Source organism: Clarias gariepinus, chromosome 2 (assembly GCF_024256425.1).
Source record: "Clarias gariepinus isolate MV-2021 ecotype Netherlands chromosome 2, CGAR_prim_01v2, whole genome shotgun sequence".
Lineage (NCBI taxonomy): Eukaryota > Metazoa > Chordata > Actinopteri > Siluriformes > Clariidae > Clarias > Clarias gariepinus.
The window spans coordinates 27,139,010-27,159,347 of NC_071101.1; the positions used below are offsets into that span (position 1 = coordinate 27,139,010).

The 20,338-nt window shown below is 37.2% G+C and overlaps 2 protein-coding genes across 3 annotated transcripts in view; both read left to right on the top strand.

Annotated features, from left to right (window-relative positions):
• Positions 1-7,312, top strand: hprt1l (hypoxanthine phosphoribosyltransferase 1, like). Of its 2 annotated transcripts, XM_053482533.1 has the most exons (9): positions 1-95; positions 1,781-1,887; positions 2,260-2,443; positions 2,694-2,759; positions 2,859-2,876; positions 3,121-3,203; positions 4,918-4,964; positions 6,140-6,216; positions 6,305-7,312. In XM_053482533.1, the coding sequence occupies exons 1-9, from the start codon at positions 75-77 to the stop codon at positions 6,350-6,352; spliced, it is 651 nt and encodes a 216-aa protein (XP_053338508.1). In that variant the 5' UTR covers positions 1-74; the 3' UTR covers positions 6,353-7,312. The 2 variants fall into 2 exon arrangements, with proteins under 2 accessions (XP_053338508.1, XP_053338512.1); XM_053482537.1 differs by lacking the exon at positions 1,781-1,887 and having other exon boundaries at positions 32-95.
• Positions 7,313-8,053: 741 nt separating this feature from the next.
• The window catches only part of wwox (WW domain containing oxidoreductase), a 168,703-nt gene continuing 156,418 nt past the window's right edge, over positions 8,054-20,338 (top strand). The window contains exons 1-4 of the mRNA XM_053477901.1: positions 8,054-8,229; positions 8,477-8,541; positions 11,415-11,472; positions 11,674-11,843. Coding sequence (XP_053333876.1) covers positions 8,123-8,229; positions 8,477-8,541; positions 11,415-11,472; positions 11,674-11,843 — 400 coding nt within the window. The 5' untranslated portion in view covers positions 8,054-8,122. The remainder of the gene's footprint in view (positions 8,230-8,476; positions 8,542-11,414; positions 11,473-11,673; positions 11,844-20,338) is intronic.

Consider the following 20,338-nt stretch of genomic DNA (forward strand, 5'->3'; position numbering starts at 1 on the left):
AATGGAGCGCGCGCAGAGACAAGCATGATTCCTGCAGTATCACTGTGGTGAGCTTCAAGGACGAGCTGCTGAGGATGGCGTCTACTTATGTACAGGTGAGCTGTGTGTCATGAGCTGTGTTGACTGTGTGACACGGGCGTCATTGCTGCTTCACGCACTGCGAAGGTGTGGGATGAATGTTGGATACATGTAGTTGGTGTGTGTGTGTGTGTGTATAGGCGATGATGAGTGGTTCTTCTCTGTACTGGATGACTGGTATGATCATATGTCCAGGGTGTTAGAAAGCAATGATGTGTTAACCAGTTGAGAGAGAGAGAGAGAGAGAGAGAGAGAGAGAGAGTTGTTGCCCCGGAGACGGCGCTGTTTACCTGTCTCTAATCACCCCTTAGAAATAAAGTGCATCAGTCTGCAGTATTCCATTATAACCAGGGTACTTAAACTTATGCACACATCCTCTCTGTAGCTTTATTATGCTTTTTTTTAAACCTGTTATTTATTTATTTATATTTATATTTATTTATATTCCCCTTCCACAAATGCCCTCAAAACATATTTAGCTTGAATAATGAACTTATAATAATATTTTGTGTGTCTATTTTAGATCTATAGCAATTTCTAAATGCACGGTTGCTTTGCACCTCCAGGGTTGAGGGTTAAGTCCCCGCCTCGGGTTTGCATCTTCTCCCCCGTCCTAGGTGGGTTTCCTTCCACAGTCCAAAGACATGCAGGTTCCCGAATTGCACATAATGTGCATGTGTCAATCCATCTTCCCAGTGATGGATTGCCACCATGTCCAGGAAGGACCCCGCCCTCAGTGCCCTAAGTCTCCTGGCATAGGTCCCAGGCCACCAGCGACTCTGTATTCTGGATAAAGTGGTATATAAGTTAAATAAACGAATGAATGACTACTATATATTCCCTAACTTTCTACCTACAAAACACATTAGGCCCATATTCATAATATTTAACAAATTGCTTTGCTTGTTGTCCAGCTCTTGATGTTTCAAACCAATTTTATTCAACAAATTACTTTGCAAAGACATTAGGAACTCTGTAGGAATAAAATTTGATAATTGTGGTATTAGTTAGAGGTGTCACGGTGACTTAGTGGTTAAGACTGCCGCCTTGCAACCCCAGGGTTGAGGGTTTGATTCCTGCCTCGTGGTCTGTGTGCATGGAGTTTGCATGTTCTACCCATGTTTGGTGGGTTTCCTCCAGGAGGCCGGGTTTTTCACACCATCCAAAGACATGCAGATGAGCCTAATTGGGGCGTCCAGATTACCTGTAGTGTGTGTGCCCTGCAAAAGATTGGCACACCATCCAGGGTGTACCCCACCTCCTACAGGATAAACAGGTATAGATGATAAGTGACTATGAGTATTAGTTAGTGTCAGTGGTTGTAGCGTGGCTGCACCTCCACCACCATGATGCAATAAACCCACACAGCCCCAGCAATACTTCACAGATCCCATTTAAGAAACCTCTAAAATGAAATCACATTTAAATCCTTACCCTAAAGTATTATTACTTTAAAGGGTAATTATATAAAACACATTTAGAGGCACGTCATATCCACATTTTTGAGTGGTTATTCAATTAAATTTTTAGGTTTGCAACTTTAGGGACAAGAAGTAAGAAGTACTCATTTTCTATCATTCTAATAGGCTACAGATTCCTATTGTTTTATCTATGGATATATCCAACATTAAAATAATTTTATTTTAATATAAATATCAATATACATTCCTAAGACATTCCATTTTATTATTAAACTTTACAGATAGATGATGAGAACAAAGGATATGCACTCAGCCATTTTTGTGTTCCCAAGCACTACGAAGAAGACTTGGAAAGTGTTATCATTCCCAATGGTCTCATAAAAGATAGGTAAGAGATACTGTGAACTAATGTTGCTTAATAAGCTTGGTGATGAGTAACTCAATATGGTACATAGCAACTGCTTCATTTGTAAAACATGTGACTTCTAGATGCATTGAAAAGCACATAACTTTGTTAGCCATGCCTGGGCTCAGACCACAGTATAAGCATGTGATTTGAATTCTGCATTTCTCCATCTTTGTTAAACAAATTTCCTGTGAGCATCCCTTTCATGCACAATGGCATTTCTTTAGTACATTCTATCAAACATAATGTTTCTAAGGTCATTAACTAATGCTTCTCAGGTTATCTGTAGGTCACTAATTTGTTCAGTTTTTGCACATTGCTTCTATCATTTATACTGTATGTTATTCTTTTTAGGACCGAGCGCTTGGCCCGAGATATTGTTCGTGATATGGGAGGAGAACATATTGTGGCCCTGTGCGTATTGAAAGGAGGGTATACATTCTTTGCAGACCTGCTGGATTACATTAAGGCACTGAATCGGAACAGTGACAAGTCTGTGCCGCTGACTGTGGATTTCATTAGGCTAAAGAGCTACTCTGTGAGTGCCAGCATCCACTCATCCATTTACACTGAACGCTATATGAGGCGCACAATCGTGCCATATTGATTGTTTTGAGCAGATTGTTTCAAGTTATTCTGATGTCATACATCCTGTACATACAGAAAAGTTCTCTAAAACCAATTGTGTGCTGTGTTTACGGTATGTAAACCAGAACAAGATGTGCAATCATTCCATATATGACTGTTAAGACAGGAGTTTGCTTAAAATCTTTCATTTTTATATCCAGAATGACCAGTCACCAAGCTGTGTAAAGGTTATTGGAGGTGAGGAGTTGGCTGCTCTCACTGGAAAGGTGAGTTTAGGTTAAATTTTATGCACATAAGAGACGATCATGTCTATCTCATTGATTTGTCATGTCTTATAAACTATTCTTTCTTTACTACATCAACAGAACGTGCTTGTGGTTGAGGTGAGTCTTTTTGCTTTAAATATATTAAAAGTTCTGAATTTACATATTTTGTATCCTTTACTGCATATTTTCATCCCTTTTTAAAGTTTCTTTTTAACATATGAAAAGAACTTGAGCTGATAATTTTAACATCATATACAGTATTATGATCTTTATGGGTGTATGTGTATTTTGCATTGTGATGCAAGGCGATCAATATTATTCCAGGTGTACTATTAATTTTACTTCTCTGGCTGTTTTACAGGATATTATTGAAACTGGAAAGACAATGGAAACTCTGCTAGAGTTATTAAATCAATGTCAACCCAAGATAGTAAAAGTGGCCAGGTAACAGTGGCCATTATTCATAATGTTTGTGATAAATGGTGTACACATCTGTGCCAAAGAGGAATCTCTGTATAAATCTTATACATAAGTATAAGATATACCCACGTATATACTTTAATCCCGGGACAGGATATTATTTAGGGTCGGGGTAGCTCAGTGGTTAAGGCATTAGACTACGGCTTGGAAGGTCCCAAGTTCAAATCCCATGACCACCAAGTTGAGCGAGGCCCTTAACCCTCAAGAGCTCGAATATATAATGAAATAAAAATGTGAGTTATGCCAAATGCCTAAATGTAAAGTCACATGTCTTAAGCTATTGAGTGTCTTGATTGTTAGAAGACTGAACTGCTGAACTGACACCATTCTCTCTATTAACGACTAAATGCTTTCAAACACTTCTTGAGCTGTTTATATTATGTCTGAATGCCTTAAAGAATCTTCCGCATTCATTTCGCAGCCCTTTAAAAGCAGTTTTTGCCCAGTGCTGCTTATACTCACACAATCTAAGAAAAGCTATTTTATTAAACAGGAAGTAACCCATAAGACCTGGCTTGTACCTCACACAGTCACTAATGTATTTAGCAAGCTGCAGATTCTCCACAAGATGGAGCTATAAGTAGATCATGCACCACAGCACCAGGTGCTGGAGTACCCCTTTTTTGCTGATATTTTATTTTATTAAGCGGCAATAGCTTCAGGCTCTTCTCATTCATGTGGCATGCCCAAATATCTAATATGTACCTCATGTAGATCTATTATATTCAGTCACACCTACATTTCATTTACCTGAATTGTTGCAAATCACTCGCTCACTTATGTTCTATCCCACTTAATCCTGTATACAGGGTTGCGGGGGGGCCTGGAGCCTATCCCAGAAAACTTGGGAAGCAGGTTGCACACTGGACAGGGTCAAAACCCATCCCAGGACACACACACACTCGCACTCATTCACACAGTACGGGCATTTTGGGAACATCAATTAGCCTTATCTGCATATCTTTGGACTGTGGAAGTAACCGGAGTACCCGGAGGAATCCCACCAAGCCCAGGGAGAACATACAAATTCCATGCACACAGAGTTCAGAATCGAACCTGGACCCTAGAGGTGCAAGGCGACAGTGCAAAACACTAGGCCGCCGTGCTGCCTGTCACAAATCAGTTTTACAAAATTCTGAATATAACGAAAAATAATAATAAAACAATTTATAGTTTTATAAATGAACAGATTCATCAGTTTATCACACAAGGGAAAAACTCCAAAATGATATAAGGAAAATACTTTGAGAGGAACCAGATTCAAACCATATGGAGCCATTTTCAGTACCATATTCATTCAAGACCTGTTTATGTCCATGACAGGTGTCAGGATGACACTATCTACAGTATGTATTTGTTTTATTGATTCCAGAGTGTTATACTCTTCTCTCTCAATCACTGCTAATTGTAGGCGTCTGTGTGCAGTGTAGCACTTATCATCTGGATGTCCTACAATATATGATGTTGAGCTTCATGCTAGCCCCACTTTCTATGGATAGTTACTTAGTGTGCAGGGACAGGCAAATGCAGATTGGTGGAAAAAACAACAATAAAAACACTATAATCATCGTGCAGATGTGTTATAGTGATACATAAGGATGGTTACATACTGTATTTGCACTCTATATTAGTTAATATTAAGTGCATTCATCTTTTGATCTTTCTGATCAATGTCTAGCCTGCTTGTGAAAAGGACACCGAAAAGCTCTGGATATCGTCCTGATTGTGAGTACCCTTCTATTATTCCTATGAAAGCATTACATAAGCATCAGAATCACAGATGCATTAGACTGTTTAAGTTTAAGTCTGAGTTTATGATGCATCTGTAATTGTAATGGTTATGTAAAGCTTTTAGTAGGCTGGAGCCTGAGAAGCTTTTCTCCTCAAATTGCAGATGTTGTAATTTAACTCTTCTTTTGGATTTTTAACTAGCCATTAATTGCCTGCTAGATTGCAGGATGCTTCAAATTTTATGGTATACATACAGGCACTATATCCTCTAGGTGATAAATGGTACAGATTGCTAAATAGTACAGATTTTTAGTAGAGTTGGCCGCCCCTTCCATCACACTCTGGGAAAGTTCAACGATGTCTTGATCCCAGAATCTTTTTTTCCATGGCTTTACCCAAGAAAGAGCTGCTGCTTGCTGCTTATCCTGAATGAAATTATTTAGTTGTGGGTTGATGATCGGCAATTCCCAAACGTTAGTGAAACGCTGGGATATGTGCATTAGTGTAGTATGGGATTATAAGGGAGAAAAAATGAGTTTTTACTCTCATAACTGTCTCATTGAAGTGACACAAACTGTTATGAGACAGTACAGGTTTTCTACAAACTCTGAATTTTCAATGACAACTGTGGAAAGTATTACACTGAATGACACCCAAAGGAACACAAATGATGTTGATTTGAAAATGTTTGTAATTTTTGAAATAAATGTTTTAGGGATAAACCGGAGTTATGGATGTGTCAGGACTGAATCAGTCCTCTGCAGACTGCATAGAGAACGTGCTTGAATATTTAATTTCAACATAAAATATTTAAAATGGTATTTCTTTTGGTTTTTTTCTTTTTCTTCTCTCTTGTGCCTCTTTGATGCTTTGATGCTTAGTGTTTAATTAAAAAGTAAAATGTTATTAAATTTAAGTGTTTGTAGTTGCCTAGTATTTAAGTGTATTGTTATGGTTCGGTAGGAACTCTATTGCATTATGCCTACTTATTTTCCACCCACAGTAGGACTGACCTTTGCATGAAAATTGCGCTGATATTTTAAATATATAGCTTGCCTAGAGTAAAAAAATATGTAATTTTAGACTCAAGGTCAGTCCAGATGAGTGCTATGGATTCATTCGACCTTGATCACCCTTCCCTTGCATTTCTGACCTTGTCTTTCTTCCAGACTTCGGTTTTGAGGTTCCTAATAAATTCCTGGTGGGATATGCTCTAGACTACAATGAATATTTCAGGGATTTAAATGTAAATATCCTGCACTATTAACCCTAGTTGAACATATTTCCTTTTTGTGTTATGTTTATTTCATAAGATTTTTTTCTCCCTCTTTCAGCACATCTGTATACTAAGTGACCGGGCGAAAGAAAAGTACAAAATGTGAAGAGTCGATGAAGTGGACGCATGAAGACTAAGAGCACTGTGACCCTCTTCTGCCTCGGTTGTGTTTCTACGGTCTGCTTTATCTTGAAGGAGTATGGACTTTGCTTAACCACAGGCCAAAGATATTGGGGAATGAAAGGGCAACTGGAAAATAATACTTTGCTCAGAATTAATAGGCTTAGAGTTCAGGTTAGAGACCTGAATAATATGACATTATTATGAACTTCTGTTTTACATGCTTTTATTTATTACAATTGAGGCCTTAGCATATACTTGATTTATAAGGAAAAAAAACTTTATAAAAAACATTGAGTTATGTGGCAGTGGTACAGAGAAAAGACATTTTTGTTTTAAATTATTTGGTGCATGACAGGATATAGTTACTTCTAACAATAATGTAAAGTATGCACCAATTAGCCATAACATTATGACCACATGCCTAATACTGAGTAGGTCCTCCCTTCTGCAACCAAAACAGTGACATGCTGTGTGCTCTGTCACCTTTGTATCAGAGCCAGCATTAAGCTTTTCAGCAATTTGAGCTACAGTAGCTCTTATATTGGATCAACCTACACAGGCCAGCCCTTGGTCCTCATGTGCATCAGTGAACCTTGGCCACCCATTACCCTGTCGCCAGTCCACCGAATTTTCTTCCTTGGACAACATTTGATATGTCCTGATTATTGGAGACTGGGAACATCCCACAAGAGCTGCAGTTTTGAATTTGCTCCGGTCCTGGTGTCTAGATATCACAGTTTGGCCCCTTCTCACTGTAGCTACAGTTACAATATCTCATTACATAGGCACCTGGAAGTAGGTGGGATATTTTAGGCAGCTAGAATATACTTTCTCCCTGAAGCTGATGTGTTGACAATGAAAAAAACAATGAATGGGCAAGCATGAGGATTTTGGTGACTTTGACAAGGGCCAAATTGTGATGACTAGAGGACTGGGTCAGAGCATTTCCAAAACCACAGCTCTAGTGGGATGTTTCTGGTCTGCAGTGGTCAGGACATCTAAGGAAGGAAAACCGGTGAGCTGGTGACCAGGTTGTAGGTGGACAAGACTTACTGATGTATATGGGGAGCGAAGGCTGGCCATGTAGTCCAATAGAAGCACTAGTGTAGATCAAATTACTGAAAGGGTTGATGCTGGTTGTGGTAGAAATGTGTGGTGGCAAAAGCGGGACCTACTCAATATTGGGCTGAGGTTATAATGTGTATTTATCATGTAGCCTATTAAGAATGACGGCAAGGAACTTTTATTTTGTAAAGTCAGGATGCATTTGCGATAACAGACTTCCTGAATTACTGCAATAAAGAAACATTAATAGGCGTGCAATTAATTAATAAATTAATTTATTTATTCATTTATTTATTTGGGTTTTTATAGATGAATATAAATAAAATGTACTGTATGTTTTGTTGGAAACAAGTTGAATGTGTAAGTATTGTTTTCTCATAATGCCTCCTGGATTGACCACAAGATATAACAAAACTGTTACAGAAATGTATGAATAAAGTAATGCTTTTGTCTGGACAGTGCTGGAAAAAAAAATACACCTGAATAAATTCTCTTTAAATATAGCGATGTTTAAAACGGAGTCTTTTGTATTGTAACGTAGGGAGTAAAGCGCTGCCTCCACATCCCAGAGTTCATTGCGCGCAACGTCACGCACGCTGTTGCGGAAGTACAGCAGCAAAATTAGAGTCAGGTTTTTCTGAGTTGAGTTTTCAGGAGGGTCACAAACACACAAACCGGACACGGTGTAATGGCTGCTCTAAAGTACGCCGGAATGGATGATACCGACAGCGAGGATGAGCTTCCTCCCGGCTGGGAAGAGAGATCCACTAAGGATGGCTGGGTTTATTATGCCAAGTGAGTGTTGGATCAGTCCTGTGCAGAGTGGCATGAGTGTCATCTGCCTTGAGATGTGTGTGTGTGTGTGTTGGAGAGAGAGAGAGAGAGAGAGAGAGAGAGAAATGATGTTCCTAGTAAAGTGCTGCAGGTTTGGACAGACAGGAATGCACTCATGGTAGAATTATAATGCAGAGAATAATAATAATAATAATGTGTTGAGCAAATGTCCATTACTGTGAACTGTGTGTTTCTTTCTGTCTCACAGTCATGAGGAGATGAAGACACAGTGGGAGCATCCAAAAACTGGCAAGAAGAAACGTTGTGCAGGAGGTTCCTCACTTTTTATCTATCTGTCTGTCGGTCTGTCTGGTTATGTCACCTTAAAGGTTGCACCAGCTGATTCTAAATAATCTACACATATTGAGTTCTGTAACTGTATACTCTACTGCACACAGTACACAGATGACTGACCCAAATCTTTATACATAGGGGAAATTGATTTTTTTTCTTTATTTATTTCATATAGCAATTCTTTTCCTTATTTTTAGACCTTCCTCTACCATTCAAACAAACACATCCGGTTCATGATGAACCTATGTGTTAACGCATGGTGTAATGCATGCAATAGTGTTTCAAATGAGTTATCTTAAGTCTTAGACGTTTCCAAAATGTGTCTGTTCATTTTACAGCTAAACTTTTAATCAGATTATGCACTCTGTCATGCTCTTGACTCTCTTTCTGTTTCACTCCTATGTTTTAGACATGGCCTAGCCCAAAAAAAAAACCCCAAAACACACGTACACAACTTACTTACCTGGGTTTAAATAAGCAATTAGATTCAATCCAACTTTATTTATATAGTGCTTTTAACAGTGGTTATGGGTACGGAGCAGATTTAGAGAATCAATGAAATGTGTGAGAAAATACATATACATTAAAATGATCTATTGTCCCTGATGAGCAAGCCGAGGGTGATTGTGGCGAAGAAAAAGTCTGAGAGATGACAATTAGAAGAAATCTTAAAAGGAATCAGACTCGCAGGGAACTCATTTGGGTGAGTTCAGAATGCAGGGATTGATTTGTAATCATACTGTGTGTTAGGCAGCTAAGCAAATAGTTAACAGCTTTCCTTTTGATAATTACTGCGGTGAGTAATACTGTATGTTTCAGCTGACAACCAGCCATTTAACCATAACTGACGCAGTGAGTAGCTTCTCATTTCTTAAAAAGTCAGGTCAGAATACTTATCCTGTCAGCTGAGAGGCTCCAGGTTTTTCCATCAATGGATTTTTTTTCTTCCCTGATGGCATGCTCATATACCAAGATGTCAATGGCAGGATTCAACGGCCTCAAATGGTAAAAAAGTGGTTAAAGGAGCATGAGATACCATTTTCACACATGCATTGGCCAACACAGAGACCAGACCTTAAGCCCGTTGAGAATCTTTGGGATGTGCTGGAGAAGACTATACGCAGCAGCGGTCTGACTTTCCCCATCATTGATCATAGCTGAGATGCACAGAAAGTAGTCTAAATTTTGCCCACATTGAAGCATAATCTATAACTCATGAAAAATGAATACATAAAATAAAAACTTTTTACAACAATGGTTAATAGCAAGCTTCTCAGAACTGACAACAAACCAAAGCTTTCGGTGGAAGGACTACAACTGCTGAAGAATATATATGTTCAGCTCTGCACAGACTGAAGCTGGACAGTTGAAGATTTGACTGGAGATGTTTATCTAGTCTTTGACATTGAGTCTGTGTCTATTACAAGCCCAGATTACAGTTTTTGCTTTCAGGAATGAAACCAGATATGGTTTTCTGTTATTGTGGGCCATGCACATCGTCGTCTGATGTTGTATGTTCTGAGATGCTTGTCTGCTCAGCACAATTGTCTCTTGGTGTGACTGAGTGTATGATTGTGTATATGGTGTCCTCTAATGGTCTGGGTATATTCGACTGCTCACAATTTTAAAATAACCAATCCTAATAGACTCTTATTTAGGTTGTTTTTCATTTATTCTTCTAGAAACTAGTGTATTTATACATGACACTTTAATTACACACTTATTGACTCCATTAACCAATTATATGACTTCAGATGGCACCTAATTTTATAATGTACATACAACTAAATCTTTTGCGAGCTATATAATAGCGATTGGAATCAGCAGGGGCCACCTGATAAGATATCATCACGATACATAGGTGCCAGTTTGATTTATGTTGCGATTCTAGAAGTATCATGACTTTATAAATATCCTGATTACATTTTTATTTTTTTACAATTTTAAGACCTTGAAGGTGTAAACATAATTTCAAAAGTTTTATATCATTTATACCTAGTTTCCCCAACTGTTGCTTATATTTGAGGCTGAATGAATCTCATGAATGTACTCCAAGACGTTCAGATATCACTCCATATGATTTTTTTCCCCTGGACAAAGCCCCGCACACTGGAGGACTTGGAGGCACAGATTCAGGAGGTTCTCAGCAATATTCCAAATGACCTCCTTCAGAAGACTGTACATTTCATCCCCGGCTTTTTGAGAAAACTGTTAAAATATAAAGATTTGCTTCAGTTTTTCCGTGCAATTAAATACATGTACAATTTGTTTTAATACATTTATATTAGAAATGTGGACATTATTACCAATTTTTATGCCTAGTCACTTTTTACCCACCTTATAGACCCCCCCAGAATCGTATGTATTGTTTCGAGTTGATTCATGGCATATAATCTCAGTTAAATTTATTTGCAGGTTGTAACACTACAAAATGTCAAAAACATTTAAGTGGTACCTCAAGTTTGCTTTCAAGCTTTGATTTCTAGTATTAATTGATGGGTGTAATTTAAATGTAATTGTCTTTGGCCCAGTGGTGAACCCTTAATAAGTGTTGGATTTGGAGAAGGCTGATCATTGTGTGCCTGGACATTTTTGTCATGTTTTAGTGCATTTCTGTAACCTTACTCCAATCCCTCCACACCCAAGTCCAAGACCATAGTTTTCCCCCCGGAGAGTTAGATTCTATAGGAGAGAATTTGTTCCTGGTTTCTTGAAAAACAAAAAAAAGAATTATAATTGATGAAAAAGAAGCTGTTTTGTTTACTAGTCAATCGACATCATAAAATATAAAGCAACTTTTTCCATTTTAGCTACTGGATTTACCTAATTCATGCTTATGTGTTTTTTTACAGCTCTTCCTTATGGATGGGAGCAGGAGACAGACGGCAAGGGTCAAATCTTTTATGTTGAGTGAGTTCTGCATTTTTAACCATGAATAAATTTCCTTTCATGCCCATGTTCTCTGATATTATATGCTTGTTAGCCCATTTTTTAAATTAACATTTAAAATTGAAAGAAAGAGGAATCAGCTTACCCAATTTTTCTTTTCTCATTTTTAATAATAATAATAGTTAAAAATAACTAATAATAATTAAAAATAATATCTTTCAGCCACATCAATAAGAGGAAGACGTACTTTGACCCTCGGCAGGCCTTCACCATAGAGGATGTGCAGGTGAAGCCTAAGCGCTATGATGGCAATACGTCTGCGCTGGAGATCCTACAGGGTCACGACCTTTCTGACAAAGTTGTAATCATCACAGGGGGCAACTCTGGTATCGGTGAGTGCACTAGCAGCTAGAAGTTTTTGTGCTGTCCGTATTCCACTGTATATGCATTCAGATTGCCGTGCAGAAATCTTGAACCAGGCCCTTTTTTTCATATTTTGCTTTCAAAGAGTCAGAATTTATTTATTTTATTTTATTTATTTATTTTATTTTATTATTTTATTTTATATGCATTTTTCACAAGAATAAAAACAAACACACCCCAGATTACCCCAACCTTCCATCCCAAAACAAAGAACAATAGCAAGAAACTCCAAACCCTGGGAAAACAGTCTGTCTGACAGACAGTCTGAAAACCACAAAGCGTGCACTAAAATATAACTTATACACACATAAACATAAATATTCCCATCATTAAGACAGAGCAGAGCTGGGGTAAACAAATTACTGCCTAAAAACAATAACCATTTTTTATTTTTTTTTTGGCAAAAAAGAAAGCATCTCTGAAAAGAGGAAAAAAGTGATGAGTTTGACACTCTGAAAATGATCCTTTTAGCCACGGTCATTCCAAACATGAGAGAAGACTACACATGGTGAGGTAATTCATTGGTTGCATCAGAGTAACCAAGCAAAGCAAGTTTACAGTATGGCGTGATCTCAGTTTCATAAACATTTGAATAACAGTTAAATATATCCTACCAGAAGCCAATTACCTTGACACAAAACCAGATGTATGAACAAGAGCACCTTTTTGGCACTTATATCTGTCACAAATGGATGAGATGGTAGGGTACATTTTATTGAGCTTAGTTCTAGAGTAGTGCAGTCCAAGACTTTCTTGTGTTTTAACGCAGTCTTGAGGAATAGTTCTCCAGGCTTCCAAAATGATTTTTTTTTTTTTCTAATTTTCAATCCAGTCCCTGTACCTGACGAGGTTCAGAGGACCGAAGAAATGAGTTGTGGCACAAGACTTTTGTAGTCATTTCTTAGTTATTGTCGTTGTTTTGCAAATGGATGATGAAGGCATTTATTAACTGTTTCGGGGTGTTAGAGAATAAATATAAATTTTGTCATAATTAACTGAACATTTAAAGTGTGCACCTTTTGCAGGAAGAGTAGAATGAGATGACGTAATTTTACATAATGTACAGAGGGTGGCACTGTAGCCTTGTGAATCATTGCAGTTTTACAGCGTACCTGTTTATTACAGAGATGCAACACTAACTGAAGCATTATTTTACATTACCTTGTGAATGATGCATACAAAACCCACACATCATGCCTTAATACCGCACACTAGTATTTACTCTGAAGGACAGAATGGCTTTGGGCTGAGTAAATGCACAGCTTGTAAGGTAATGGACTGTTAAACTTCCTCACTCGTGATATTGTGACTTATTCCAAGCAGCCATGATTGAGTCAGTCCGAGATGAACAAGGGGATGAACTCAACATGAACGTGTTAATTGTTTTGCCAAACACAGGCTTGTGTGAAAGGTAAAGCTTACCCTGAGCTGGCCAGCGTATGTTTATTCTTCATACAGATAATTCTGAAGCAACTTAATTGAGTTTAGAATTTATTGATAAAAAAAATTAATAAATAAAATGGTTTTAAACAGATTTTTTTCTTTTGCTATGCTCTTGTTTTTTATATTGTGATTTTTTTACATAATGTTGTTATATAATTATATTATTATTATTATTATTATTATTCTATAATTCTATAATTCTATAATTCTAAAGAATTGCTTAAGGGCAGGAATAAACATTTACATGTTTGTACAAAAACAATTAGATAATATAAATCATCTTATTAAATGCTCAATTTAAATGAAATCCAAAGCACGCTGTAAATGCAGTTTTTAATTTTCCTCAGCAAGTAAAAACAATATGTAAAAAAAACAAAAAAATATTTCGTAAAAAACCCCACACTTTTTGATATTCCTGATTAAAAATTTTAGAAAGATTTGGTAATATCAGATCAGCTAATTATAAATCATAATAAACTAATAAATAACTTTTCAATGTCTTTTTTTCCCCTGAACACTAGAGGGCAGTGGAACCTTTTTACTGAATCTGTAGACACAATGATGCAGTGTTGGGGAAGTTCCTCGTGATCACTTTAAAAATCAAAATAAATGAATTCCAGATCTGTGATTGGACTATAAGCATTAATAATAATAATAATAATAATAATAATAATAATAATGTTGATATTCCAATTTTGCATTTTTTATATAAATACAGTAAATTATGGCAAAAAAGCGAAAAAGTTGTAGTGTCCCTACAACTATTATTATTATTATTATTATTTTATTTAAAACCATCTTTTTTTGTTATTTCATAGGACAAAACTTCATTATATAAAGAATTTTTAATTATGTTTCAGATTCTTTCCCCTTGAACTACTGTAAGGAGGAAAATTGACTTGTTCTGTTTGTATGAAGAAATAAACAGTTTTGAGTTCGTACTAAATACACGCTGTAGTTACTCTTATACATCTAACCCTTGGATTGTGTTTTTTTTTTATATAATTTATTTAATACTGTTGCCTTATTTATTCTGGTGGTTTCTATTGTGGCAATTTTAGTGCATTGAAAATGTATATCAGACCCCAGTTACCTCATGCATTGAGAGGCAATATAATTTTTCCCATAATAAGCCATGTGATATGGTAATTGTGGTTAGAAGGCATAGTGCATTTCCATCCTCAACCTGATTAGACCACTGTTCACTGCATCCCATTAGTCCATTACTCTTCTCATTATGGGACTCTCACTCTTTTCTTAAACTTTTCTCTCAACCACACTTAATCGTGTTAAAGGAACTCTCTCTCTCTCTCTCTCTCTCTCTCTCTCTCTCTCTCTCTCTCACACACACACATTTACTCTCTCCCTTACACACACACACACTGTCCTTTGTATTGCTCTACACCTGTACCTCTGCATTGATCTTGCAGTACTTTTGACCTGAGCTGATGCCTCCCATTCATTCCCATTAGCAACTGGGGTGCTTACCTTAATTCTATTCTATTGAGCCAAGTAAAAGTTATTTACTGTTCAGCGCTCTGCTCCTTTCTCTGTGGTCATGTAACGGACTGCTGTCACTGTCTCCTGATCTGATTCTTTTCTCTGCTTATGCAGTCATAAATTACACTTTAGCATTTTTCTCCTGTCATTCCTTCTGTTAAACATACAGTATAAGTTGGAACTTATTATTTTTGTTTTCTGCAAAATATCTTTTTTTTAATTTATTTAGAATTTAGAATTTTTTTGATTTGTTTACTTTAATTTACATTATTTAACTAAAGTAAACTGTAAAGATATTTAAACATCCTAGAAGCTTTTGCACTTTCATATTCCCATCCTCATATTTTGCGCTGTGTGGGAAAATCCGTTCATCTTTTCTTGTTTTTACACTTCTACCGTATGTCAGCCTCTATTAGGGATGAAAGCTGCTGTTTAAGAGCAGTACGTTATTTCTTGATATTGGATTCATTACTGTTTGCCCTCCAGATCTGTACAGTCTCCAGGTGTGTCTCTGTAGCTTTTCTCTGATGGTGATGGATGTCACATGGCAGTCGCATTGCACTAATTAGACTGCACTTGGCCTGCTGTCTTATAGCAGTCTAGATATAGATGTATGCACATATCTCCCAATTAGTTTAATAGTTATTTTACTTGATCAGGTTATAGGGCTGTGCAATTAATCAAATTTCAATTACAGTTTTGGGTTTTGATGACTATGAAAACAAGATAATTGAGATTAAATGATTATTGTGCTGCATTCCTTTTTTGCGAGCAACGTTCTCGGTTTGTGTTAAAAATCCATCATATCCTTTTACTTTACGGCCGAACGCTTTCGTCCCTCGCTAAACTCACTCTCACACAGGCTGTGGTATTTATCTCTCTGGTATTTATCTCCACTGTCAAGAATAGCAACTTGCTTTATTCAAAGTTGAATAAATACATGATGTTTCTAAAGTCAGTGAGTTATAGTTTTAAATAATCGTGATCTCAGTATTGAAAAAAATAACAATTATTATGGTTATCGCCACAATCGAACAGCACTATCTGGTTGTTATACAGTCTTGCTCTCATGTAATTGACAAGAAAAAAAAAAAGCTGAAAATGGAAAAGGCGTTTTTTTTTCTTTTTATAAATATATAAAAATAAAATAATATTTTGGTCAGTATGTTAAAAAAAGCTGTTTAGCTGGATTAAAGATGCTATTTACTGTAGATGCTAGAAAAAAAACAAAACAAGGCTTTAAAAATCAGCCAAAAAAGTGCAATATCATTAAACACTTTTCTCTGTAAAGGTCTTGTGTATTCCTACTTTGTTTTCTTACCTGTTGGGCTGAAAAGTGCTTACCTATGCTCTTGGCTGTTACGGCTCTGGCACTGTCTCTCGATCTCATTATGTTTCTAAAGAATCGAGTGATTGGTTGTTCTGAGGATAAATTAAGAAGCTTCCAACACCCAATTATAGTATTGATTGAAAAAAAAAAACTAAAACAAAAACTAAAACAAAACCGAATGCTTAATGTGTGCTTGAGTGTAGTCGATTTTTCTTTCTTAAATAATTAGATTTTGATCATTGTATTGGTATATATTTTACTATATTGTATGTTGGATTATCTCCTGGTATAGTGATGAGCTGGAAAAGTAACACCGGGTGGAGAAAAACTTCTAATGGCTTTGACGTTATGCGAGAGGAATCACAATGAAACTGATCTTCATTATAACTAGTATATTAAAAGCAGTCACAACTCACTTTCTGCGGCATCTCATTGTTTGTGATTGTGGATGCTCTTATATACAGTGCAGTTAAAGAGCAGAAGTAGTGGTAACTGAAGAAGAGATCGGGGCTTACAGTAGCAGAAGGTTGGTAGTTTGAATCCCTGTGTTGTCACAGTGCCATTACTGGGCCTTTAAGCAAGGCCTTTAACTGCTCATTGGGTTAAATAAGATAAATAAAAGTCTAGATAAGCGTGTCAGCCCAATGTCATAAATGTTAAATGTAAATTTACATGAGATTAGGACTGCTTTTATGTTGAGATAACACCAGTCTGATACCAAGGCTGGCTCTAAAAAATAGTGGCTCAGATATCAGAGCAGAAAAACAAATGACTTCGATCTGACTGCAAATGGATAAGGAAAAGGGTTTTTTTTTTTTTTTTAACTGGAAATTTTTATGTAGGAGAAATTTGAAAAATACATATTTAAATGTTGTTATGGGGCGGGAGTACCTCAGTGGTTAAAGTGTTGGACTACTGATCAGAAGGTCCCAGGTTTAAATCCCAGCACCAGTGTAGTCACTGTTGGTCCCCCGAGCAAAGCCCTTAACAACTCTTACAGTAAATGCTCAGATGTATAATGAGATGTATAATGAGATAAAATGTAAGATGCTCTGGATAAGGGCGTCTGCCGAACGCTGTAAAGGTAAAAGACACATATCTCTCGAGCAGTGGGGGGGAGTATTTGTTTGTTGCTTTATGGGCCTAGACATGTAGGGGAAAAAAGCCCCATCATTATAGTTAATATATTTGCAGTGTATGTGATTTTTTTTTGTATGAAAGAGTTCATCTGATCAAAAAAAACTACAGTTCTGTATAAGTTCTGTTTTAGCTATGCATTTTTCCCGTGGATTTATGTACATGCTTTTGTTTAAAAAATATTTTAAAGGTTAATGTTTTTTAATAGTTATATTAGTGACATAAGCCGATACTCAAGGTGTCAGTATGGGAAAAGAAAAAGCACCATCATAACATCTCTGATTTAACATACTGTTTGGTTTAATTTCTTTGCTGTTTTTTACCCAACCTGCCGTTTTGTCTTTATTCTGTGAAGTTTTTATTAATGATTAGTTTAAGGATTTTTATATTTCAATAACTAGGTTTATTGGCTATTTAATGAATATGAGGTTGGTTAGTAAAATGATCACATTTTTCTTGACCTTGTTTAAAATTCTGCGAGCATGGCAAATCTTTCGTATTTAGCGTGCAAGAAAATTACAGCTGGCGAGTAAAAGTTTAAAAGTGATTACATTTGTGAGGCGGCTAAATAAATGAGAGCAAGGACTACAATACATATTTGTTTAAGGGGTTTAAAAGCAGGCGATAATGACGGCAATATTATCTCACTCAGAACACAAGTATTAAACTTGTGGTGGTTTTTCTTTACTTTTTTTTTCTTCTTTTTTTTCTTTTTTACTTTGTGTGTGTGTTGATGACAGTAAATAAAAAAAGCAGTGCTCAAATTCTGACCCAGTGTGATGTGACGGACTGGACTGGTGTGAGAGGATGCTGTGGGGATACGGTGACCGGCGAGAGTGGAGGGCATGATGAAAAATTGCGGTGGGAGTTGGCCCTAGCCGCTGGGGTCAAGACTGAAGTGTGGGAGGTGGCGCAGGAGAGGTTGTACAAGGCAGTCAGGGGCAAGAGGTGGGGGTGGGAGTACAGCATGAGGTTGCTCAGGTGGAACTTCTCACCCCCACAACTCCAGTAATTACAATCCATACATTTTACTTTGGGTTGTGACAATGTCTTCTGATCCAAAATGAAAGTAGCGTGTTATTAATAGAGGGAATTGGAGCTTGTCATGAATGCTCTGTAGCACCGGATTTTACGCTTTAACCGCAAAACATATATCGAACACCTGCTGCGCTAAAAAAAAAAAAAAAATCGTATTTACCGATCAGCCATAACATTAAAACTACCTGATATTTTGTTAGTTTCTATTGTGCCATCAAAACAGTTCTGAACTGGTTATATGGTGAATTTAGAGGTGAAGTTAACACCTTGAGCTTTTGATCATGTTCCTGAGCAGTGGTTTTTGCAGCGTGTCAGGACATATTATCCTGCTGGAAGAGGCCACTGCCATCAGGGGATACCACTGCCATAAAAGCGTGCTTGCTCTGCAACAATATTTAAGTAGGTGGTACTGTACATGTCAAAGTAACATCCACATGAATTCCCACACCCAAGGTTTCCCAGCAGAACATTGCTGAGCATCTTCACACACCCTGCCATTCATTTGATTTAATCAAAAATGTGATGTATCAGACCAGGCCACCTTCTTTCTTTGCTTCACGGTCCAGTAGTAATGCCTATGTGTACATTGTAAAGGTGTATAGGTACTTGCGGTGATTGACAGGGGTCAGCCTGGGCACTGTAACCGAACTGTGGCTGTGCAACCCCATACACAGCAAGCTGTGCTGCACTGTGTGTCCTGACATCTTTATACTATAGCCAGCATGAACTTTTTTTCAGCAATATGTAGCTTCGGTGGTATCGGACCAGACAAGCTAACCTGCATCACCTTTGGCCCCCATGACCCTATTATCAGTTCACAGGTTGTCCTTATCTTAGGTACGTACTAACCGCTGCATGCCAAAACCCCCCAGCACAAAGTTGTCAGATCCTTGCCCTATCAACACTTTCGTCCCATCAACACCTTACCTGTCAGTAGTTGGTTCTGTTATGGCTAATTGGTGCAGTTCAGTATTGTCTATCAATACATTGGTGTCCCAGGTCGCATCATGTAATATAATGAAATGGGCATGACCTTAACTTTAATTACACAAAGGTCTAGAACTCTTAATGGCTCTTAGCTGATCTCTCAGGGGAACCATGAATAGTTCTATGTAGAACTGTATAACAGGGTTTTGCTGCCAGCAAAGAAAGCCACTCAATCACTCTTCTTAAGAAAGCCAAAAAAATTTGATGGGAAAATACAAAGAACCATTTTTTACAGTGTAAAAAAAGAACCAGTCTTACACTGTAACATACACAAGACTTAAACAGCCGCTAGTCTGTTTGGTATACAAGGGTGAGTCAAAAATGATTTACACTTTTAGCTGTAGAATAGATTTTAATTAACCTATAGAAAAGGCAAATCCATTAAAAAATATATATATCCTTCCAAAACACATTGTCATTCTGTCGACAAACTTTCCGTATTCCCTCATTACAAATGTTGTTGGTTGAGCTGCGAGTCACAAATGCACCACTGTCTTCAACAAAGATGGAGAGTGTTTATGCTTCAGATCTCCAATAAATATCTCACTTTAATGAGTCCTGTTGATTGTTAAAACTTTTTCCCTGATGTCGTTCCAAAACTTGTGCTTGAGAATACTAAAAAAATTTAAGCATCAATTTTTTTCAGCTGATGGTTGCCTTTTGATCCTTTTCTTTTCTGGCAATTGAGGATGTTCCCGTACCATACTCTGCTGTTTGTTCTTTGGCTTGTAAGGATAAATCCTTGTCTTGTCACCAGTTATGATAATCCTTAAGAAACTGTCACCTTCCTCAGAGTATCGGTCCAAATTTTGTTTGCAGATACAAAACAAGTTCAGTTTTGCTCGCCTCGCAGTTACAAATGAACTGATGCAACATGATCACATCTGCACAGCAGGGCCTGGGGAGACAGTAGCCTTGAACGGGAAGTGTTTATAAGATGCAGTCTACAGAAGTTTTAATATAACCGGAGTGCAGATCATTTTTGACTCACCCATGTATTTTTGTTGTATGAAGAAAAAAATAGGTTTA